At 43.2% G+C, this 26,683-nt stretch overlaps 1 protein-coding gene across 2 annotated transcripts in view; it reads right to left on the bottom strand.

The window, feature by feature from the left end:
- The window catches only part of MYZAP (myocardial zonula adherens protein), a 272,628-nt gene that overhangs the window by 97,832 nt on the left and 148,113 nt on the right, over nt 1-26,683 (bottom strand). For both annotated transcript variants that reach the window (XM_063926165.1, XM_063926166.1), the window contains exon 3: nt 18,131-18,214. In XM_063926165.1, the coding sequence (XP_063782235.1) occupies nt 18,131-18,214 (84 nt within the window). The remainder of the gene's footprint in view (nt 1-18,130; nt 18,215-26,683) is intronic.

The raw sequence follows: 26,683 nt of genomic DNA, 5'->3' as shown, positions 1-26,683 counted from the left end.
TAGGCGAGACGCTCAAGCGTCACGTTCGCTCACGGCCCAGTGATCACAGGACACGTTATTGGTTATGACTAGGGGAATGATTCGCTGTAGCGTAGCGTGCGCTCGAGACCACGAGGAGGTCACCAGCGATGCAGACGCTCACAACACTATACCTTTATGTTAAAACCTTATACCAATGAAATACACTGAATACCTTAATGTGAGTACAGGGTGTAAATGCAACCTTGTGTAACCTGACTAACTACAAAGCTGCTTGAGCGTCACCGACGCTCAAGTGAACACTTAACACTATAGAAAATGCACAGATACTGGTTTAGGTTCCAAAGCCTATTAACTGTATTATATCTAATATACTTGTAAAAGGGGATAACAGTACAAATGATACACTACAATATAACAGAGACTTCCTAACCACAGAACTAAACAATAAATACAAAAAGACAATACTACTCTGACCTAAATGAAATACAATACAATACTATAATACTATGGGAGATATAAGAGAAAAGAGGAGAGAGAGAGAGAGAGAGAGAGAGAGAGAGAGAGAGAGAGATGGAGAGAAATTGGCTCACAGAAAGACAATGATTACGGAGAGAAACTTACGCACAAAGGGTATGATCGCCTGCGCCTCGATATCCAGCTCCCGGCTATCAGCAGATAACCGTTGATGAGAGAGTGAGAGCTGGATGTGGTCGGCCTGCCTATTTATGCCCCACACACAATGCAATCTCATAGTCCCTACAATCCCATTGTCCATTGGCTGAAGGAATTCGGCCCTGCATCATAACAAAAGGTCATAGGGTGATTCATACAGGTGGGCTGTGACGATTTCCAACAGCTCAGGTGGGTGGGAAACTGGGTTTCCCGCCGCATACCTGAGTATGAGTAAATAATAGAAATGGACATAAACTTCTTATGTCCATAACTATTCGCACGAGCGATTAATACGCTCCAAACCAACACCGGAATATTGCTAATTAAATACTCTTCCGATGGGTACCAAACACTGCTGTATGATTCCTGTTAGACCCTTCGTACGATATAAAGAGGGATTCCTCAGCTCTGGGACATTGTATTTTAACCAAACTTTCAGAATCTATCAAAGGGACCATGATCTATAAACTACATTAATTGTGAAAATATGTAACGAATGAGTCGCACGCTACGACTACATAAACTCTACCGTAAATACGCATACCGCGCCTGCGAGTGCACGCTATTGCGGGTATGCGCCTCCACGGGAGAGCGTACGCACGCGCAGCGCGGACCAGTGTGCGGTGCAAATATGGCAACGTGCATTGAGACATTTTTCTGACTTTGACAGTCCACCCTTTGGCAGTCAATAATAACTGCCACAAAACATTTAAGGAGAAAAATGTAAGTCAGGGGTTAATTGATTTCCATGGTTGGGTAGGGGAGAAGAGTGGAGTAGGTGTGAAGAGGGTATGACCTAGTGAGAAAGTAGAAGCATGTGTGTATGAGTCCATGTTTGGAGGGTCATGTATCATCGTGCCGTACGTGTGGTAAATCAAGCTTCGAGGTATTGCGAAGTATACATTTGAATTCCTTCTTGTCCTGTGGTACAGGTCTGTGGATGGGCTGTCAAACTCTACCGAGCTCATTTCGGCTGTGGTTGTAACAAAATGGGGATGCACATTTTAGTTGATGATACATGAATGGGGGAGGTATGTGGTTGCTGATATCTGTGCCTGTATTCCCTATCGACTATGTGTGTTATTACCTGAGGGTTGTAGAGATGAAGATAAAGAACACTTATGGAAAATGCAATGATATTCTATGTCAGGGAAATGTACATCTGTCGTCGAAGTTGTTTTCGGTATCTGTTGAGAGTCGTCTTCTTTGCGCTGTATTGCTCCTTAGGCACGAGCAAATAGCTTTGTCTGAGCCATCAGATTTACAAAAAATGTTGGGCTAGCGTGAGTTTAAAAGTACTAGGGAAACTGGGGATCCATGGCAAAGTTCATCAAGTGTCCATATTTAAAGTTGTCAAATCTTCTTCTTTGGTCAATCCGTTGTCTGTATACATCTCGTCTCGTCAGCTTCCTCGTCCAAGGGGGTCTTTGTATCTTGGAGAAAAGCAGAAAAACAGGTGAAAGAAACGGACCGTATAATCGCATTTTCATCACATTCTGGTTTCTATCATTGGGTCATAAATCAAATCCAGGTTAATTACAGTTTCCTCGCTCCTCAAGCTCATCACTTTTGTACTTTGTTTGCACCTCATTAAAGCCTGCCCGCATCTAAATATCAATCCAATCGATATAACAACACCCAAGATACATAGGAGAAACTTTCCAACATCCATTATGACTCTTTGAGCCCAGTCTCCTAAACCGGAGAACCAATTTCGCGGGTTCAACCATGACACCCAACCAGTCAGCTCATTACCTACAGCAGCAAGGGTGAGATTGTGTTTTCGACGAAATTCCCACTTTAATTGCAGAATATCGTCCATCTTTTGGTCTATGACCTCTACCGGGTCCTCGGTGCTATTTGTGATATACGTGCAACACTTTATGCCGTACTGTGTTGCCAATGTAACACAATATCCGCCTGTTACTGCTGTAAGATAATTAAGAACCATCCTATGCTGAACTAGTTCTGTTTTGTAAGCTTGAAGTTCTCTTCCAGTGTATCTAAACGTGTCATCATTCATTTCAGTGATATTATCTAACAAATTGGCGAGTGCGGAAATGTATCTATAATTCATCACTCCTCGAGCGGTACGAGTGAAATCTAACGCTACCAGAACCTGAATCCCGGTGGATTCATGGATAAGATCAGAGGCCGGATGCTCTAACCTTTCTGACAGTTGTCTTTTAACTCGGTGCTCGTAATGAGTGTGAGTATAAGGAGCTTGGGCACCACGGTGTATGTCCTTCATTTTGTCATGTGTAACAGTCATCACTTCAGGCAATACTTTTCCAATATAACACAATCCTTCAGAGTTTGGGGCAAGCCACTTGTACGCCTTTCTCCCGCATATGAAATATGCGTCATCGGGGAGAACATAAGGGACGGAGAAGGACATGACCATGTTACAAACCTTCCAGGTGAAATCTCCTGACCCTAATTCTTCCAACTGCTTAATGCACGTATCGGTTTGTACGATGTGTGCACAGTATCCTGGTGATACCTCTCCAACTCTAGTAATCCTATTTCCTAAGGTATATCGATATCGGAAAGATTTTCCTCTACTGGCTATGTGGCGTACGAGCTCTGTATCTGTAGGCATTCTATCTGCTCTGTGTGAGAAGGTCATGGTGTGGTTACTCCATGACACTTCCCAATTTCCCGGTTTTCTGGGATTGGAGATGTTAAAACATAAGAGGGACCTATCCACATGGTATTGGTGGAGCTTCAAACTAGGAGGGCTGGAGATGTTAAACCTCCGGTCCACCGGTCTCCCACCACTTAGCTCAAGTACCTCCCCTAACGTTAAAGGAAATGGTACTAGCCCTGATTTACTGTGACCCTGAGGTACTTGAGAGCATACCCAACAATCTGTTTGGTTTAACACGTTACCCACTAGAGAGTGATAGTCACTCAATGGATGCCGGTCCATATGGATATTAAAACTAGATTGGCATTTCTTTATGCATCCATCTTCAACCAGATTATCACAGAGCCTACAGATACAATTTTCTTCAGCTAACAATCCATCACAATTTCTTCTATCGGATCGTTTTCTGATACTCGCCTTTGCTTGTTGGTTTGGTTGATCTTGGAAAACTACGCCTCCATCATCATAATCGGAACCCATTCCAGAACCTCTCTCGACCTCTATGGTACTCTCGCCGGAACAGACTGCTCTGGTCAACATCATGGTTAACATCAAAATCCGGATCACAGTCTCTTGGGGCAAGTCCATCTTTGAGGAGGAAATAAAGAAGAATGAGAAGGGGGAAAAAGAAATTTTAAGGGAGAGGGGATGGGAAGTGGAGAAAACAATAAAAGGGAGAGGGGAGTCGACAGCTGCTTTCGATCTTCAAGGCTCAGGTGCCGCCTCAGTCCTCCTGGAACAGACACTCCAGTGATACAACCTCTACCGTCTGTTCCTTGTCACGGGACTTCTCGGGATCAGCAACCTTCTTGCAGTGGGATGAATGGACCCAAGTCTCTTTCTCAGCAACCTTCAATGCTGTGGTGCTGGTCAATAAGACCTGGTATGGTCCTTCCCATCTATCAATAAGACAACCTGAGCGTAGAAAATTTCGTATCATTACATAATCCCCAGGTTCAATGTCATGACAATTACTATCTGGTAAATCAGGAATCACCAACTTCAGATTATCATTTTGATTCCTCAACTGCTTACTCATGTTAATCAAGTATTTTACAGTTACTTCATTGTTACATTTCAAATCATCCTGAGGGTTAATCATGACATGCGGTTGTCGACCAAACAGAATTTCAAAAGGAGACAGATTAAGAGGGGACCTGGGAGTGGTTCTGATGCTATACAAAACAATGGGTAAAGCTTCTGGCCACGTCAATCCTGTCTCTGCCATTACTTTACTCAATTTATTTTTAATAGTGCTGTTCACTCTTTCGACCTTCGCACTCGCCTGTGGACGGTACGGAGTGTGCAGCTTGCTATCAATTCCCATCAACTTACACATTCCTTGAAAGACATCACCTGTAAAATGGGTACCCCTATCACTTTCAATGATTCTAGGGATACCATATCTACATACAAATTCCTGCACAATTTTCTTAGCTGTAAACATAGCGGTATTTGTAGCTGCTGGAAAAGCTTCGACCCAATTCGAGAAAACATCTATACAAACAAGTACATATTTCAAATTTCGACATGGGGGTAATTGAATGAAGTCAATTTGTATTACTTGAAAAGGGCCGCCGGCAGGTGGGATATGGGATGGTTCTGTAGGTATTGCTTTTCCAATATTCTTTCTCAGACAGGTAAGGCATGACATTGCTCTCTTACTCGCATGAGAGGAGAATCCTGGGGCGCACCAGTATGCTCTTACCAATTTGCACATCCCCTCCTTGCCTAGATGAGTCAGCCCGTGAGCTGCTTCAGCCAGACATGGAAGGTATGCCCTGGGGGCCACTGGTTTACCATGTCCATCCGTCCAGAGCCCTGAGGACTCCTGGCCATATCCCTTTGCCTTCCAGACTGCTCTTTCCTGTGTGGAACACAAATTCTGCATCTCACACAACTTCTGTGTGTTGATGGTATTAAATACCATCAACTGTGTGGTGTCTGTCCGTGTGGGGGTAGCAGCTGCAAGCTTTGCGGCTTCGTCTGCTCGGCTGTTACCAAGGGATACTGGGTCTTGACTATATGTATGTGCTTTACATTTGATAACAGCCACTCTGTCGGGTTCCTGTATCGCTGTTAGAAGCCTTTTTATGTGAGCTGCATGCGCTATCGGTGTGCCAGCTGCCGTCATGAAATTTCTGAGCCGCCATAGCGCTCCGAAATCATGGACTACCCCGAAGGCGTATCTAGAATCGGTGTAGATATTGGCAGACTTACCCTTAGCCAATTCACATGCTCTGGTTAGGGCGACCAGTTCAGCAACCTGGGCTGAGTGAGGTGGGCCTAGCGGTTCCGCTTCTATGGTGTCTTGGTCATCTACGACTGCGTATCCAGTACACAAGTCTCCCGAGTCTGACTGTCTGTGACAACTACCGTCCGTGTAGAACGTGAGTTCTGCATCTTCTAGTGGATTGTCACTGATGTCAGGCCTTGCGGTAAAATTTTGGGTCAAATATTCCATACAATCATGTGTATCTTCCTTTGCATTAAATCCTCCTTCCCCATCACTCTCACCTTCCACCCTTTGTGTCTGACCAGGCACACCTGGGAGAAATGTTGCAGGGTTTAATGCACTGCATCTCCTTATGGTGATGTTTACGGGGGCCATTAATGCCAATTCCCATCTTGTAAACCTTGCTGATGAGACGTGTCTGGTTTGGGCAGAATTCAATAAGGCAGATACCGCATGCGGTGTATGGATTGTGAGATTGTGGCCTAGCACGACATCTTCGCTTTTCGTCACTAGCAATGCTATCGCCGCAACGCTACGCAAGCATGTGGGGAGGGATCGCGCTACCGTGTCTAGCTGAGCGCTGTAGTATGCAATTGGCCTGCTGGCATCACCGTGTTTTTGTGTTAGTACACCTGCTGCGCACCCAGCACTTTCTGTTCCGTATAGTTCAAAGGGTTTCCCATAGTCTGGCATACCTAGTGCTGGTGCCTGCGTTAGACACTGTTTGAGTCTCTCAAATGCTGTTTCGGATTCGTCTGTATGCGAAATCCGATCAGGTTTGTTTGAGGAGACCATTTCCTGCAAAGGTAGCGCCAATATGGAAAACCCTGGGATCCAATTACGGCAATACCCACACATTCCTAAAAACGTCCTGATCTGTTGCTGGGTTTGTGGCAGTGTCATGTCTCTAATGGCTTGGATTCTATCAGCGGTCAGGTGTCTCAGTCCTTGTGTTAGACAGTGTCCCAAATATTTTACCTTAGCTTGGCATAATTGCAACTTGTCTTTGGAAACCTTGTGACCTGTGTCTGAAAGATGAAACAGGAGCTGTTTCGTATCCTTCAGGGATGCCTCCAATAAATCAGAACACAGTAGTAGATCATCCACGTACTGTATCAACACTGATCCACTCTCCGGTTGGAAAGACTGTAAACAATCATGCAAAGCCTGAGAAAATATACTTGGACTATCTATGAAACCTTGGGGTAACCGAGTCCACGTGTATTGGACTCCTCTGTATGTGAATGCAAACAAATATTGGCTGTCAGGGTGCAGAGGTACCGAAAAGAAAGCGGAGCAGAGGTCAATAACAGTGAAAAATTTGGCAGTGGGAGGAATTTGCATTAGGATGACAGCTGGATTAGGCACTACGGGGAACTGACTCTCAACTATTTTGTTAATCCCCCTTAGATCCTGCACTAGCCTGTAACCCCTCCCCCCACTCTTTTTAACAGGGAAGATGGGACTATTTGCTGTGCTGGACGTTCTTACTAGAATGCCCTGTTGTAGCAAGCGCTCTATTACGGGAAAAACTCCTAACTCCACCTCTGGCTTCAGAGGATACTGTGGGATTTTTGGAGCTATCCTACCATCTTTTACTTGTACAACTACTGGAGCTACATTTGCCATTAATCCAGTGTCCTGTCCATCTTTTGTCCAAAGTGACTCTGGTATCTGAGATGTCATCTCTTCTACTTGGGATGGATTCCTATTTGTCATAATGGAATGTGACATTAATTTTGATGGGGAGTCTAACATGTCTCGTACTTCCTGAGCGTGATTCTCAGGGATGTCCAAGAATACACCTTCAGGAGTACAATAAATGACGCAACCCATTTTACATAGTAAGTCTCTACCCAGGAGATTAGTTGGTGCCGATGCAGCCAGCAAAAAGGAATGCTTGGTATGCAAAGGCCCTATTGTAATCTCGGCTGGTTTGCTAACAGGGTAGTGCTGGACTACTCCTGTTACTCCCATGGCTGGAATTGTCCTACCAGTGGTTCTCATGCCCACTGTCGAATTTATCACTGACTTGGCCGCCCCTGTGTCTACAAGAAAGTTTAAAGTTTTACCAGCCACATTGATTGCAATCTCTGGTTCGCTTCCAAGACTGGCAATCAACTTAACTGGCTGCAGATTACAGGTATGGCCACACCCCTATTGGGTATGCTGACCTCCCTGAATCCCATTGGCAGCAACTACTTGTGGGGGAGTTAGCTGGGAACTACCAGAGGCATGCCAATCTCTGTTCGGGGGATATCTTTTTGTTTCCCCTGTATGTGGCTCAAAACTCCGCCTCTGTGGACCCTGCTCCCAATGTCGTGTGTTGTGTTGTTGTCTAGGGGGTTGAAAAGATCTTTGTACATTCTTTGTTCTACATTCTCGTGCATAGTGTCCCGGTCTGTTACAAGAAAAACATGTTATTACACTTGCCTTACCCACAGGATTCGGTGGTACATACGCAGGCTGCCTTGTGGTCAGCGCCTGTATACTTACGGACATCAACTTATCACTTTGCGACTCTCTGTGCCTAGTGATATTTCTGTCGTGATCAATAGCAGCCTCTCTCAAGCCGGACACTGACAGACCTCGCCAGCATGGTTGCGTGGTCTGAACCCTAGTCTTTAATGTTTCCTTTAAACCATCCATCAGTACAGATACTGCTACTTCTCGATGGTTTGGGTTGGTCTTAATGTCTTCTATACCAGTGTACTTTGCCATTTCTAATAGTGCCCGGTGAAAATATTCTATTGCCGTTTCGGTCTCCTTTTGCTTAATGGAAAATATTTTATTCCATTTAACAACGGCTGGGAAATACTCCTTTAGCTGTAAATTTATCCTTTTTACATTATCCTTGTTGTACACGTCTGTAAGCGGTACATCTTTATCCAATGCACAATCAGCTAAAAACTGAGTTGCATCAACATTGGAAGGTAAACAAGCTCTTAGCAGTATCTGCCAATCCTTGTTGTTGGGTTCTACAGTGTTACCTAAATCCCTGATGTATTTTTGGCTAGCAACTAAATCCTTCCTGGGGTCAGGAAATTCGGACACTATTGTTCTTAATTCCATTCGGGAAAATGGAGTGTACATGGCAATGTTCCTTATGGGAGTGGCTCCAGACACATCTGTTTTTCCATTGGGAACTGCTATTACCCTTACAGGAGCAATTCTAACAGCCTCTTCCTGTGTAGATTCTACAACTTGTGGTACAATGGTTTCAGTGTAGTGCATGGTGCCGTACTTACCCGTTGACACGACCTCACCTATCCCTCCGCTAGGGGCTTTCACTAATCTCGTGGGTGTTGCTGTGCCTACTGTGGTCTCTGCTATGGTGGCCGCAAGAGAGAGAGCTGAAATTGTTGCCGAATCTTCTTCTTGATCACACTCCTGAGGAAGGTTCAAAACAGGGTACAACTTGCACGGGTTAATACTTGCATGAGTTATTTGGTTAACATCATTAACATTTACAGTGTTACTAAGAGTTTGTGTTTTACAACCCAGTGCGTTTCTCTCCGCAATCAACTTCTCTCCTGCAATGTATGGTGGAGGAGGAGCTGTGGCAATCAACTTCCTGACTGCCCCAGATCCTGCCGCCAGAGCCAAACCTCTCTGTATCTCACCTTCCTGGTGCCATAACTGTAAACAATCATGATGCTGAATTCGTCTCTTTGATGATTTTACGAGACATATCCTCCTCCTTAAATTTTGTAACACTTCTGGACTAAAGCTACCTATTCTTGGGAATTTGTCCCTGTCTTGTACAGTCATTCTCTCCCATTCATCACATAAAACCTCTGTGTGACTACCGTATTTTTCACACATTACATATCGTGCCGACCCAACTGGTCGGTTCTCTGAATCAACCCGAACCGAGGTTGATCGCCCCCTACCTGAACAAATGGCCCCCATAATCTGCAGGCGTTGCTTATTCCTCCTTGGATCTTTATCTCAAGGTTTTCAGCGAACCCTTACAAACAAACCAAGATGTCCTTGGGCAGGCCGGCGGTGGTGGTTTATCAAGTACCCCACTTACTTCTCGCCCACGTTGGCCAGTACTGCAATCACTGTAACCAGAGCTGCTGTACCCAACCTAGGGCCCCTGTGAACCTTTATTTACTGGGGCGCGTTCCCCAGCAAGTATCGGTTGTTGGATAGTTCCTGAGTGACCAGCGAACTTCCCTTCCAAAAATAAAAAATTACACAAATCACGTCAGAATGTACAAATAGCGTTTGTGACCACTTTACTCTAATGGTATTAGGTCAGATTACTAACTACTGCACACAATTACGTGCGGTCCAATCGTTCAGTACACGAGCACTACTTGTCATGTACTGAAAGATCAATGGAATCGATGTTTCCGGCCGCGATTCCTTCAGCAAGAGCTTGTATGGCCTATATGGGTTCTGCACCAACACCCCAGGCGTTGTGCCACTGGACTTTTATAGCGGACCTCTTTGTCTATTTTACCTGTTACCTTATGACCTCCTGGTCTGTTACCTTATGACCTCCTGGTCTTGTTACCTTATGACCTCCTGGTCTTGTTACCTTATGACCTCCTGGTCTTGTTACCTTATGGTCCGCTATACTCTAATGCTCAAATATTATTTAACCAGGGATGCCTCCCTAGCCACCGTATATGTCACTTACACGTATGTCCCTTGACGAGTACCCGGCTTTCCTTTTGGTTCCACCTTAAAGTTATATAAACTTTTGTATACAAAACACACTCACTCAACACATGTACACTTTGTTTCTATATCTATTTCTGCGCAGAAATTGTCTTTAGGCCAAAAGTGTTACCAATTAGGAGCAGGATCTGTTAAACTAAATTTCAGATTTTTCCAAAAAATAGATTTGCGTTATTTACCGCGTCGCGTTATCTACCGCTGTGCGTTAATTATCGCCTTTGCGTTACTTCACTTTATCACAGCTTGAGCTACGTGGGCGTAACCGGACGCTACGTTGCGTAATGAACGCTGCGTGCGTCTGCCTTTTGGATTGCGTACGCTAGTCTTTGTTAGCGACACGTGTACGCAATGCAAAGATCCACCGTAACACAATATATATACTTTTATCAATGTAAATGATCCCTGATCATCTACCGCAATCCACACTGACTGCCTTATCTCCTAGACAAATCGTGTGTTGTTCTATACTTTAACTATTACCTTTACTATGAAATAACAGCAAATCTCTTTTTAGCACTTTCTATCAACTATAAAAATTGGCAAACAGGAATAGTGATATACGAAATTTGAAAAAGAAATGCAGATAAATGTATGCGTGCGTGTATACGCAAGACAGAAGAGAAATAAAACAGTTTTAAAAGACACAAGCGTTTTGTTCTTACTTCCGGTTCCCGGATTCCTTCAGCACTCTTTATCTAAGCGAAGCAGACGCTTATCCCGTCAGCACAGCGAGACAACCTCCCACCCTTTGCTGGGGGGATAATGTCTGCTGATCTACCTAGTGCAGATATGAGAAGGATAGGACGAGTCCCCAATTGACAATGCTAAATTCCTTTGTCGTATAAACAACCCTTTATGAAGCTAAGAACACTGTACGCTGTTTGCTTAAGAAGTACCGTAATGGTACGCTATTGGCGTAGCGATCGCTCAGCCGTAGGCGAGACGCTCAAGCGTCACGTTCGCTCACGGCCCAGTGATCACAGGACACGTTATTGGTTATGACTAGGGGAATGATTCGCTGTAGCGTAGCGTGCGCTCGAGACCACGAGGAGGTCACCAGCGATGCAGACGCTCACAACACTATACCTTTATGTTAAAACCTTATACCAATGAAATACACTGAATACCTTAATGTGAGTACAGGGTGTAAATGCAACCTTGTGTAACCTGACTAACTACAAAGCTGCTTGAGCGTCACCGACGCTCAAGTGAACACTTAACACTATAGAAAATGCACAGATACTGGTTTAGGTTCCAAAGCCTATTAACTGTATTATATCTAATATACTTGTAAAAGGGGATAACAGTACAAATGATACACTACAATATAACAGAGACTTCCTAACCACAGAACTAAACAATAAATACAAAAAGACAATACTACTCTGACCTAAATGAAATACAATACAATACTATAATACTATGGGAGATATAAGAGAAAAGAGGAGAGAGAGAGAGAGAGAGAGAGAGAGAGAGAGAGATGGAGAGAAATTGGCTCACAGAAAGACAATGATTACGGAGAGAAACTTACGCACAAAGGGTATGATCGCCTGCGCCTCGATATCCAGCTCCCGGCTATCAGCAGATAACCGTTGATGAGAGAGTGAGAGCTGGATGTGGTCGGCCTGCCTATTTATGCCCCACACACAATGCAATCTCATAGTCCCTACAATCCCATTGTCCATTGGCCGAAGGAATTCGGCCCTGCATCATAACAAAAGGTCATAGGGTGATTCATACAGGTGGGCTGTGACGATTTCCAACAGCTCAGGTGGGTGGGAAACTGGGTTTCCCGCCGCATACCTGAGTATGAGTAAATAATAGAAATGGACATAAACTTCTTATGTCCATAACTATTCGCACGAGCGATTAATACGCTCCAAACCAACACCGGAATATTGCTAATTAAATACTCTTCCGATGGGTACCAAACACTGCTGTATGATTCCTGTTAGACCCTTCGTACGATATAAAGAGGGATTCCTCAGCTCTGGGACATTGTATTTTAACCAAACTTTCAGAATCTATCAAAGGGACCATGATCTATAAACTACATTAATTGTGAAAATATGTAACGAATGAGTCGCACGCTACGACTACATAAACTCTACCGTAAATACGCATACCGCGCCTGCGAGTGCACGCTATTGCGGGTATGCGCCTCCACGGGAGAGCGTACGCACGCGCAGCGCGGACCAGTGTGCGGTGCAAATATGGCAACGTGCATTGAGACATTTTTCTGACTTTGACATGGGTATCTTGTGGTTATAGCAGTGTTTTCAAAAAGACTAGCAGTTATGCACAATGCTGTTATACAGATAAGCCTACTTAGGCATGTTTCTGCTGCAAATATTGCTATCTGAGTACAGAACTAACCCAGATACATATAAACTGATGTTATTTCCCCTACATACCACTGTTTAATTAATTCCCAGTGGTCTCTGCTTTCTATAAAAGGAGCATGGCATATATTACAGAGGTATAAATATCTTAATTTAAATCAAATTTACACAGTGCTGGCTACCAAATTATGCAAATGAACCTGCCTAAACACCTGTTCATTGAACTATGTGGGACAGAAAAATAGGGTTTATATAGGTGTTATGACCGATAATGCTGTCTTATATGGACAGCTAGAGCTAAAACATTTAATTCCCAGATTGACAAGGGCACCCTTATAGAATCGCTATTGGCTGCAATCCTATAGATGTATGCTAACAATCAATCATGTCCAAATTTTCAATGTAGCATGCCTCTTTTTTGTTTCAATATGTGGCTGATATTGCCATGCAGCATAGGCATACATTAATAATAATCCCCTAGATATCTCTTGTACAAGATCTAATAAGCAGGTTCAATAAAATCAAGATCACAGATAGCTCCCCTCCGTCCTTAGAGAGCCATCATGAATCATACATTTCTCATCTATCTAATGTTACGTAGCCAGCTAATGCTAGGAGGAAACCCTCCTGCTTTCTCTGTAGATAGGTCAGCATGTATAGTACAAATTAAAAGTAACCCTCGCTAATAATATTCACAGGTCATTTATACATAGTGATTTGAAACTGACAGCGCACAGCAAAAGCCGATGCGCATTTCACTTAATAAGCTTCGTCAGGGCTTATAATATGGAGCGCCCACCTCAGGAAGCATATTTATTCTAGTTCATAACCAATCCAAGGGTGGCAGCTCTAGATAGACCAATCTATGTCATCCAGACAGGGAATTCAAATCCCTGTCTGTTGTGCCAATTAGATGTGTGAGCGGCAGCCGCTGGCAATTAGCGGCTGCCGCTCACACCTTTTTTAGGAAAGGTTATTGAGAAAGTGGTTGCAAATCAACTGGAAACCCGCCTGACAACCCATGATATCTATGATCCATTCCAATCAGGATTCAGGAGAAGACATAGCACTGAAACAGCCCTGGGGTGTGTGTTAAATGATCTTCTGATGGCAAGAGACAGAGGTGACTGTTCAATATTAATCCTTCTGAATCTCTCTGCAGCATTTGATACAGTGGACCATGGGCTTCTGATTGAGTGACTGATACATTTTTGTGGACTGGATGGCATAGTACTAAGCTGGTTCAAATCATTTCTCACAGGCAGGTCACAGAGAGTATCGTCTGGAGTATACTCATCACCATCAGTGCCATTGCCATGTGGTGTCCCACAAGGTTCTTTACTATCCCCCATGCTTTTTGCAGTATACATGCTCCCGCTGGGTGAAATAATCAGGCGCCATGGGCTGGTCTACCACTGCTATGCAGATGATACACAACTGTACTTGTCCTTTGCTCCGGGCACTGATAACACAATAGCAATCCTAAATGGCTGTCTAGCTGAACTCCAGGAGTGGATGAGTGCCAGTTGGCTGCGACTGAACCCAGCTAAAACAGAGGTCCTTATGATAGGACCACAACACCAAAGGTCAAGACTGCAACATAGCCAACCAATTGGACTTACACTCGGGGATTCAGAATTACGAACCACTGATCGTGTGCGGAATCTTGGCATTGTCCTGGATGGTGGCTTGACACTTAAACATCAGATATCAGCCACAATCAAATCCTCATTCTTTCACCTGAGGAACATAGCCAGAATCAAGCACTTAATTCCCTCAGATGATCTGCCAAAAGTCATCCATGCATTTGTATCATCTCGATTAGACTACTGTAATGCCCTCTACCTTGGTCTCCCAGCAAAAGAATTGCGCCGCTTACAGCTGGTGCAAAACACAGCTGCCAGTCTGTTAACCGACCAGCCCCGTTCTAGCTACATAACACCCATACTCTACTCCCTTCACTGGCTGCCTTTAAGATGGCGAATCATCTTCAAGATTGGCTTACTGAGTTTCAAAGCACTTCATGACCAGGGCCCAAGGTACCTGAAGCAGCTTCTGACCCCATACTGCCCCACTCAATTGCTGCAATCTGTAGATGAAGGACTTTTAGCAGTACCTAGAATCTCCCGTAATTCACCTGGGGGTCGAACTTTTAGTCATGCGACTCCAACTCTATGGAACTCACTTCCCAGCACAGTGTGAGAGGCCCCAACTATAGAATCCTTCAAAAGTAGACTCAAGACTTTCCTGTTTACTCAAGTATTTCCATAATGTCCCTTTAGTATCTTCATGCTTCCGTATTTTGTGAAAAGCTTTTCTGTACTTTATTATTTTCTGTACTATATTATGCTATGTATTGGAGAAAGAGCGCTATATAAATAAAATTATTATTATTATTTAAGAATTATGGGCCTCATTCAGAGATGGACACAGTGCACATCACTCCTGCGTCTTTGGATCCTACACCCCCAAACGGTGACAGGCTGCGGCCTAGGGGGCACTGTGTGTAGGGTGCAAGACCTGTTCTGCACATACCCAGAACGGGTCCTATGCATGCGCAGGTGCCCCACCCTTGGAGATGTACGCAAACCAGAATTGGAGGAACCACGGAAGCTTCTTGCATGTTATAAGTTTATTCCAGTCGGAATACATAAGGAAGTGTTTGTCAATTTCTATATCATTCGGTTTTATATTCAATTTTATAGGTGATTTTAAAATGGACATTGAAAACCAAACAAGAAAGCACTAGTCAAAATCGACATACATTGAATTCCATTTTTGAAATCGATTTCAAAATTGAATGTTAGTAAATGAATGATTTGGACAGTGAAAAAGAATACTGATTTGATTTGACTTCAGTCAATTTAAATTGACCTTACAATCAAATACAAAGTCGAACATTAGTAAATATACCCCCAAATCTTTCTTTATTTTGACATTGATTCTTTTAATACAGTATATATATATTTTATATATTTTTTTTAATGTTATCTTTATGGATCATACATTTACATAGTACTTCAGTTGTAATATAAAAAAAAAATAGATTTTGATTATACCTTTACACATATCCTTGCTGTACTTGAGATTTTATTTAGTGTAATGCTTTGTTGAAATTGATTCCGTATTCTCTTTGGTATATTCCTGTTTATAATAATTATTGTCTTATGTGAATGTACTTATTTTTATGGATACATTAAACAGTGATAGCTTGCCTTCCGCCCTGTGCTGGCCCCTGAACATGTGGTGTCATGACATCACACAGAGGGGGCAGTGCCACTGAGGTCCGGGAAGAAGAGCAGTACTGCAGCAGCTCTATAGGCTGCAGGCAGTGGCAAACGCAGGATTTGCATGGGGGGGTTTCCAGAACTGGGTGGAGCCAATCACGGGGGAGGGGACTAAGGTGACCCAGTATATGCTGGGTCCGTAAAACCAGTGTGTCTGTGTATATATATATATATATATATATATATATATACACATATATATATATACCGTGTATATATATATATATATATATATATACCGTGTATATATATATATATATATATATATCTCATATTAAGCATGCATACATACATATATATATATATATATATACATACACACATACAGTACACGTATATATACACATGTATATATATCATATGAGTGTGTGTGTGTTTATATGTATGTATGTATGTATGTATGTATATACATGTGTATATATGTATGGACATGGATATATATGTACTATAATTAAAATAAAGTAAACTTTTATAAAGCACTTACAAGTGCCACCAGGAAGACAACAGGCTGCAGAGGACGCTAGACAGCCATTAATAATACGAATGCAGCTATTAAAAAAATTTTTTTTTTTTTTTTTTAGTAGAGGGGGGTTTCTGGGTGCTCGGAAACCCCCCCTGGGTGCGCCACTGGCAGGGTACCAATAAAGGCATCCTTCAAACCAAAATGCAGGTTCTGTGGGGAAGCAACTGTGCCATCCCTAGGCCTTGGGCATCAGAACCACTTGTACACCACTAGTTCGGCTCTGCAAAGAATATTAAGATTGAATTAAAATTATGTCTGCCTCCTTATAACTTAATTACATTAGAGCTTCGGTTTAAAACCTTTGTTCTTTTGAAAAGTCCACTAATAAGGTTAGTAAAGCAGTGTATGTTTTAGTTTGCAATGGATGTCAGAACTATACTGCTGTACGCTGATTGGTCCAGTAACATGCACCCATTTTGGTGCTTATTCATTTTCTTTGTAAAACTGGGCATACACTATACAATTATCTGGCAGATAATCTATGGTTGGAATGAAAACCTGGTAATGGATGAGAGCAACTAACAATCGACCATTTGCTACCAAACACTGGAAAACAGACAAAACCTGTCGTTTATACAAATTGGTTAAATCACGGACAGATTTTGTCCATTTTCCAGTGTTTGGTAGCAAATGGTCGAATGTCAATTGCTCTAATCCATTACCAGGTTTTCATTCCAACCACAGATTATCTGCCAGATAATTGTATGGTGTATATGGTTAGATAATTCAGCTGTTTAAGAGGCATGCATGAGAGATCAGCAGCTGACTGGGAGTGCTGGTCATTACATTGCCATTTTGGAAGATTTTGAGGTACCTCCTGGTAAATTAAATCTTACTGTAATTTAAAAACAAATGAACATGTTTAAAATTTGGACAACCCTAATAGCAGGAACGCCATGACTTGGTGAGTGGCTCATCATATATTTGCACATGTGTGTAACATAATAGCAGCGGTGTGCTGAAGGAATTATTTTCTACATAGTCCCACCCTTCCTAGAACCTGCTGTGAACTTGATTGAGCAACTTCCATTTCTGTTCTATACAATAGAAGCAATGTTAATAAAGTATTTTCTGCACTTATACCTTTTCATAGATTTCTAATCCATGGAGATTGGGTAATACAAATTGGCATCTACAGACCTATTGCAGCCACTGTGTTAGCTGATACTATGCATAATAAACTGGTTTTAGGTCAATTTAGTATACAAAAAACTACGGCAGTATGTAGAATCACAATGTTAAATTTATGTACCTAGTATTTATTGTAAACCATCTATGAATGGGATGGCCATCCCCAGGACTCCAGCGGCATAAACCCAAAGTCCTATGTTGCAAAGGACAGCTCTTTTTGGGAGAGCTATCCTTTGCGATTTTAATCCCAATTCTAGGTGCATACCGGTGCACATGCCAGGTTGTCTGCCCAGAATTCACTAGATTCATCCTCTCCGGACACCATTAATGCTACCTCCTTTCAATAAGGTACTACCGTAGGACAAATATTTCACAGTTCACAACATATCAGGAATTATCAACATCTGTGCCAGTCCTCATTTGTGTACCTGAATACAAAGCTGGATTTGTCACACAAAGTTATGATTAAAAGAGGAAAACTTAAATGATGTTTAAGCTTGATTGAACAACACCGTGTATCTGTGAGTTTGGAAAATGTATAACCAATTTCATAATTCTGCATGATTAGGATGTACAATTAATTTCTGAAATTATGTAGAACCAGGAAAATCTTACAAGAGTAGGTGGCTCTGATGTATCTTTCTCAGAAATAAATCCATTTCTTTTTCTCCTCCTTTCTGATGTATTTTTGTGATCAACCTTAAAAAACAGAGAACATAAAAACTTTATTGAGAAACGCAAAGATCAAAATGATAAGGCGTTAAAAGTCATTTACTAAAACAATTAGCTTTGGTTAAACCACTGCAAATTACAGAAGCAGATGTGTTATTTGTTGTATGTTACAGCACATTTGCTATTTGTTAATCACTACTGTATTATTAGAGTATATATAAAACCTATAGTTCACAGTGTATGTCCCAGCTCCTGGTGCACGCTGTATACAATAGGTGTGACCTGCACGGTATCCGGACTCCAGGTCGACAGCAAAAAGGTCGACACACCTTAGGTCGACGCCAATTGGTCGACACACCTTAGGTCGACATGGACAAAAGGTCGACATGGACAAAAGGTCGACAGGAACAAGGTCGACATGGAAAAAGGTTGACATGACTTTTTCACGATTTTTTTCTTTTTTGGAACCTTTTCATACTTAACGATCCACGTGGACTACGATTGGAACGGTAATCTGTGCCGAGCGAAGCGGTAGCGTAGCGAAGGCACCATGCCCGAAGCATGGCGAGCGAAGCGAGCCATGCGAGGGGACGTGGTGCACTAATTGGGGTTCCCGGTCACTCTACGAAGAAAACGACACCCAAAAAACATAAAAAACTCATGTCGACCTTTTTCCATGTCGACCTTGTTCCTGTCGACCTTTTGTCCATGTCGACCTAAGGTGTGTCGACTAATTGGTGTCGACCTAAGTTGTGTCGGCCTTTTTGCTGTCGACCCTCAGTCCCAGACCCGACCTGCACATGTACACCACTGCGACAGAGTACCAGGAACGAGAGGGGTAAGAATAATGGGAGAGGATGGAGTGTTTTTCACACATGATCTCTTATTTTCACGAATAGTGAGGAATTTCAAAACATAATCATTGGTACTAAACCTCCGACTGCTTCTATCATATTTTTATTAGTTTGCTAACGGAGTGGGAATACCTCTTTGAATAAAGATTAATTGCAGTTCAGGTGTTTTTGACATCGGAAAGGAATGACATATCCATTATGCCTTTGATGAATCTGTGCTAAACAAGGAAACGCGTTAGACAGTAAACCGGGCTGGTCCATACCTCTCTCCTTTGGCTGTTAAAACGAACAATATTCAGCCACCCCCACGCTGGATAACAGGTATATTCCTGGACAGACTGTGTAAGTAACCTGACTAACCATGCAGGGGGTCTGATAGCACCGTACCACAGAAGTCTGTGAACAAAGGAACCCCATCCCTCCGAGACTAATTTGCAGCTATTACGAGGGTCCAGGAGTGGAGGATTACAATCCCACACGGGATTTGTGAGCCAAGCTGATTAACCCCAATCAACTTTTCAAGGAGTCGCTGCGGAAAAGTTCCATTCGCGGAAGCCGCTTAATACATATTCCATACCAACGTAGTTTTACAGTGTATACGGGGTGACCAATTTCTCTCAGCAAATAATAGCCATAGTGACATAAAACCAACTTCGCAGCATTACTAAAGTCCAACATGAGTCTTAATAATGTTGAGGATCCAGAAATCTAGGTTTCACAGAACTCCCTCACCAAGCACCTCTCTTGCAACTGCATCTACACAACGCAACTATACAACTGGCAGACCAGGAAACAGTTTAGTCAGAACACTTGAGCAGCTATACCATTATGTAAAGACCTTGTCCTGGGTAGCTAGGATGATTACCCTATGTATGGATGTGTGTGTGTGTGTGTGTGTGTGTGTGTGTGTGTGTGTGTGTGTGTGTGTGTGTGTGTGTGTGTGTGTGGTTAAAAAAATGTTTCACTGAGTAGAATCTATAGATCTGTACAATTATTAAGCAACATTGCTGTAAAAAAAGCAGTGGCAAATTCATAGACTGTTAATTGCCAAAAATGATGATGGGAGGGTCTGTTTGGAATTTGAGATGTGAAAGTGATCTGTTTGTCCATTTATGGTTATGTTATGTATTCCTCTAGAAAACACTGACATTTCACGTAGGAGTAGAGAGCTGTGATCATATACAGTAACTGCTGGCTCATGACAAAGTTCATTGTTCCTCACAATGGGTGTGTGACTAGCTGAAGCTTGGCGATTCACCTTATCATTTCTGCTGCATCCTGTGGAACAGTGACAACAATAATGACAATAATAGCCATGCACACCTATCCTATTCTTTACAAAGGATATACTGTACTTAACTAGAACTATTTAGCACTTGCTTAATTACTGCACTAAGTGATGTTTTAAAACAGCCCAAAAGGGAGATTTATCTATGACAGAAAATATGACAGAAAATACAGCTAAATTCTCCTTCGTGTTGACATAAAATAGTGCTGAGCAAAGAATAGTGAAGGAGTGCCTGTGTTTTGATATTCAACATTTATAAAATACTTAATTGTCTAAAAAGACAAAGCAATGATTTTATTCAGTGTAGTTCTCCCAACAAAAGCATTATTTTATGTCTGGGAAAACATTGTCCTACAGTATGCCCAGCACATGATCACCCACCTCTTTTACAATACGCCATATTTCAGGAGGTTAAATAAATAGTACAGTATTATTATGTTACACATAAAACTGGATGCATTGAAAAGTATTTATTATAGTATATACATATGATTTTTTTTTCCACTAGCCATGTTTATAACATGCATTACAGTTTTACGTCAGCAAGATTTTTCTTCCTGTTAGGTCTTTGTTGAAAGAAATTAATCAGGTTCAATTAAGAAAACATTCATGGGCAGACAAGAGCAATAATAGGCCCCCGGCATCTGCAGTGCGCATGGAAAAAATGGACATGGCCATGTTCCACGGGGTAGGAAATTCTGGGGTGGCCAGTCTGCTCCTACAATACTTTTCAATTATGCCGTTTGGAAAAACCATGTACAGTATCACTGCATAGGAGCAAATAAAAAAAAATTCAGTTTGTAGGGGTGCAATTTAGTTCTATTCTGAATTAAAGTGCCCAATTCAGAACTGATCGCAGCAGCAAAATCTTTCTCTAATGGGCAAAACCATGTGCACTGCATGGGGGGGGGGGGAATGTGCAGACAGAGGGGGTCATTCCGAGTTGTTCACTCGTTGCCGATATTCGCTATGCTGCGATTTGTTGCAAATTGCGCATGCGCAAGGCACGCAGGGCGCATACGCTTAGTTATTTAACACAAAACTTAGCAGTTTTGCTGTGGATTCTGCGGCGCTTTTCCGTCGCACTGCTGATCGGTGAATGATTGACAGGAAAGGGGCGTTTCTGGGTGGTAACTCAGCGTTTTCCCGGCGTTTGCAAAAAAACGCAGGCGTGTCAGGGAAAAATGCGGGAGTGTCTGGAGAAACGGGGGAGTGGCTGGCCGAACGCAGGGCGTGTTTGTGACGTCAAACCAGGAACTAAACGGACTGAGCTGATCGCAATCTGTGAGTAGGTCCGGAGCTACTCAGAAACTGCTAAGAATTATTTAGTAGCAGTTTTGCTAATTGTTCGTTTGCTATTCTGCTAAGCTAAGATATACTCCCAGAGGGCGGCGGCCTAGCGTGTGCATTGCTGCTAAAAGCAGTTAGCGAGCGAACAACTCGGAATGAGGGCCAGAGTTAGATTTGGGTGGGTTATTTTGTTTCTGTGCAGGGTAAATACTGGCTGCTTTATTTTTACACTGCAATTTAGATTTCAGTTTGAACACACCACACCCAAATCTTAAGGGAGCCTAAAGGGCCCTACTCACTGGCCGACCCGCCGCCGAGCTGCCCGACGGCGGATACGGCCGACGAGCGACCCGGCGGCGGGGGGGCAGTGACGGGGGGAGTGAAGTTTCTTCACTCCCCCCGTCACCCGGCTGCATTGAAGTGCAGGCTAATATGGACGAGATCGTCCATATTGGCCTGCATGCACAGCCGACGGGAGACCAGCGATGAACGAGCGCGGGGACGCGCATCGTTCATCGCTGGAGTCTCCACACTGAAAGATATGAACGAGTTCTCGTTCATTTATGAACGAGATCGTTCATATCTTTCAGTATATCGGCCAGTGTGTAGGGCCTATTAGCCCCAGGAAAACATCGGGCGTGAAAAACTGATGTTTTTCGTGATTTTTCCTAATGTTGCACCAATTTTGTCCTAATAGATCACCTGTAAAAAAATGCCCTTTCTCCCGAAAACACACAGGTTCAGTGAAACCTGTGTGTTTTCGTGAGAAACGGCCCCGTTTTCACTTGAAAACAGGGCTGTTTCCGGGGATTTGGCTTTGCCTGCCTGAGAAAGGCAAAACAAAATCCCTGAGAAGCTGCGGCGACCTGCAGTGTCCCATGCCCGCTGAGCAGCAGCAGGCTGGGTCTGCACTTTTGGTGCCCTGGCCCGGGAGCCAGCACTCAGCAGAACCAGAGCAGCGCCGCAGCCCCCTCTTCCCCTGACCCCGGCAGCGGTCATGTGACCGGGGAGCCGGAGGTCACCGCTGTACCGGGAGCTGTCAGAAGCCCTGAAAACCGCCACTCATACCGGCTTATCGGGGCTAATAGGATAGCAGCAGGAAAATTAGCCCTGGTAAATTACCGCGGCTAATTGGATATCCGCCTTATTGTATTCAACACAAAAACTATCATGTTTCCTACCTATTGCCATAAATGATAATACAACACACCTCCAGACCTTACACAATACCTAATCCATGGCCATAATAATAAGCCGCGCCTCCATCCCCCTGCCTCATGCCGTGAACATCTCAGCTTTGCTTGCATACTGCCATCAGGCTACCTCCTGCTTGCCTGCACCTCTTGTCATCTGTCTGTCGCCCCTCCCCACTAGATTGTCAGCTCTTCAGAGCAGGGCCCTCTTTCCTCTTGTTATCTAGGCCCTCGTCTCGACACATTTCACTCACAGCTCTCCCCTACTCAAAGACCATCTTTACCCTGCTAGTAAAGGCTCATCTCCATCTATGGCCACCAGCCTCTAGTAGTACGATGATCACTCCCTCAATACTTACATCTTAGCTGTATTATGTCTTGAGAATGTGTGGTGCTCTATGTTACCTGTACTCTATTTCTGTTATTTATTTACTGTAATGCTATGTTTTGTCTCCCTGTACTGTCCTTTGTACGGCGCTGTGAAACACTTGCCTTATAAATAAAATGTAATAATAATAATAATAATAATATCCTCTGCATAGGAGATTTACACATATATATATATATATATATATATATAGAGAGAGAGAGAGAGAGAGAGAGAGAGAGAGAGAGAGAGAGAACAGGGATGGCAGCACTGCATGTAATAATAAACTGGCCCTGGTGCCTTCCGTAGGGTTTACAGGAGGGAAACCAAACATATGCAACGTGGATGGTGGAACTCAGATAAAAGGCAGGAAACAGGTATAATATAAACGTTTTGCTGACTTTACTCAGCGTCTTCAGGATGTATCCTGAAAACGCTGAATAAAGTCAGTGAAATGTTGATATTATACCTGTTTCCTGTTTATCTGAGTGCCGCCGTCCATGTTGTGTGTGTGTGTATATATATATATATATAGTGGCAGGAGAGGTACTTTGCCACCTGTAAGATACACACAGGGTCCTGGGGGTGGATGGGAAGTGTGGATGGACCGGGTTCCCATACATTTGGCCCAGACCAGGTCTTATAGGCTTCTTAGCCCAAGAAGCTGCTTCATCAGCCAGCACATGGCTGCTGGGTTTAAAGCAGAGTCTCTCCCATTAGTCAGGGCTCCTGGTGGCAGTTAGTGCCCAGGTGATAGGCCTGCTAGGGACAGTGGGATCCGGAAGACTGGGGCACTAGTGTCAGGATGCCGGGACCTGAAGGGTTCCTTATTAAGTAAGAGGGAGTGAGAAAGGGCCTAACCTCCCTGGTTGTTTATACTAGAGACCGTGATCATTGTTTTATGTATATCTTTGTTTTTGAGCAACCTGAATAAAAGGTATTTGTTATTTTTGCACAAGCCTGGTGTCGGTCGCTGGTGGAATTTTTGTAGCAGAGTGCATTTTAGCAAGACTCATGTTACTGTATATATATATATATATATATATATATATAGATATAGATATAGATATATATATATATATATATATTGATGCAAGAAAGAGCAACGTTTCGTATCTGTTCACCCTTTATAGAGCTAAACAAAAGTTTTATATATATATATATATATATATATATATAACACAGTGCATCCGGAAAGTATTCACAGTTCTTAACTTTTTCGACATTTTCTTATGTTACAGCCTTATTCCAAAATGGAATAAATAAATTTTTCCCTCAAAATTCTACACACAATACCCCATAATGACAACGTGAAAAAAGTTTTTTTAAAATTAAAATTTAAAAACGAAGAAATCACATGTGCATAAGTATTCACAGCCTTTACCATGAAGGTCAAAATTGAGCTCAGGTGCATCCTTTTTCCACTGATCATCCTTGAGCTGTTCCTACAGCTTAATTAGAGTCCACCTGTGGTAAATTCAGTTGATTGGACATGATTTGGAAAGGCACACACCTGTCTATATAAGGTCTTACACTTGACAGTGCACGTCTGAGCACAAACCAAGCATGGAGTCAAAGGAATTGTCTGTAGACCTCCGAGACAGGATTGTCTCGAGACACAAATCTGGGGAAGGGTACAGAAAAATATCTGCTGCTTTGAAGGTCCCAATGAGTACAGTGGCCTCCATCAGTAGGAACAATCAGGACTCTACTTAGAGCTGGCCGGTGATCTAAACTGAGCGATCAGGGTAGAAGGGCCCTAGTCAGGCAGGTGACAAAGAACCTGATGGTCACTCTGTGAGAGCTACAGTATTCCTCTGTGGAGAGAGGAGAACCTTCCACAACCATCTCTGCAGCAATCCACCAATCTGGCCTGTATGGTAGAGTGGCCAGACTGAAGACACTCCTTAATAAAAAGCACATGGCAACCCGCCTGGAGTTTGCCTAAATGCACCTGAAGGACTCTCAGACAGTCCATAAGAAACAAAATTCTCTGGTCTGATGAGACAAAGATTGAACTCTTGGTGTGAATGCCAGGCGTCATGTTTGGAGGAAACCAGGCAACGCTCATCACCAGGCCAATACCATCCCTACAGTGAAGCATGGTGGTGGTAGCATAATGCTGTGGGGATGTTTTTCAGAGGCAGGAACTGGGAGACTAGTTAAGATAGAGGGAAAGATGAATGCAGAAATGTACAGAGACATCTTGGATGAAAACCTGCTCCAGAGCGCTCTTGAGCTCAGACTGGGGCGACGGTTCATCTTTCAGCAGGACAACGACCCTAAACACACAGCCAAGATATCAAAGGAGTGGCTTCAGGACAACTCTGTGAATGTCCTTGAGTTGCCCAGCCAGCGCCAAGACTTGAATCCAATTGAACATTTCTGGAGGAATCTGAAAATGGGTGTGCACTGACGCATCCCATCCAACCTGATGGAGCTTGAGAGGTGCTGCAAAGAGGAATGGGTGAAACTGGCCAAAGATACAGTAGGTGTGCCAAGATTGTGGCATTATATTCAGAAAGACTTCAGACTGTAATTGCTGCCAAAGGTGCATTAACAAAGTATATATATATAACAAAGAAATATAGTGTCAAATGTGTATTCATTTAACGTGCAACTAAAATTCCTGACAGCCTGCAGAACTTCTCTTTGTAACATTCCCAGGAAAGGTGGAGCCTGAGAGGGCCCATCCTAGGAATGAGGCTTTGAGGAATGAAAGGTAAGAAGGAGCCCAGGATAAAGAGGCATCTAATAAGGTAATTTTGCTGGTGCTGAGCCGTGTGCTGTTCTTGCAAGAGCAGCAATGCCCTTTGGACCTTGTTGGGTGTTGCCCTATTGTTGCTGGTTGTGAAGAGGCCCCCCATAACGGTTCAAGCTTCAGAGTCCCAAATATGTAGGTCCGCCACTGCTAAGAAAGTTATTGTTGTTTCCATAACACGAGCTTAGGTGATGGCGGCAACAGCCCCTGGAGGTCAGTAACCTGTATAACAGCACTCAGCCTATGGATATTGGATTCAGCAGTCATTTCTAAAATCCTTGTAATTTACAGTGGCTGCTAATAGTCCCTATTTTCCGCAAACAGTACCAAGTTTAAAAGATTGTTCCTGGAAATGTTGTTTCCTTGCTGTGTGCCTAGTTTCCTGTATTGACCAACAGCACAATAAAATTCCTACTTTTCAATGAAAATTAGACGCAGCTCATACCGTATAGACTAAAGGGTCCTACACACCTAGCGATTGGATGCTGGGTGCCCGATGGCCGATACGGCCAGCGGGCGACCCGGCGGCGAGGGATGGGGGGGGATGACGGGGGGGATTGAGGTTTCTTCACTCCTCCCATCACCCGGCTCCATAGCACTGCATGCTAATATGGACGAGATTGTCCATATTGGCTTGCATGTTTAAACAAGCCAACACCAACGATGAACGAGCGCGTGGCCGCGCATCGTTCATCATTGGTGCATACACACTGAAAGATATGAAAGATTTCGTTCATAACTTT

Source organism: Pseudophryne corroboree, chromosome 6 (assembly GCF_028390025.1).
Source record: "Pseudophryne corroboree isolate aPseCor3 chromosome 6, aPseCor3.hap2, whole genome shotgun sequence".
NCBI classification, from domain to species: Eukaryota; Metazoa; Chordata; class Amphibia; order Anura; family Myobatrachidae; genus Pseudophryne; species Pseudophryne corroboree.
The sequence above is the reverse complement of the archived record's forward strand: the minus strand, read 5'-3'. Positions and strand labels throughout refer to the sequence as shown.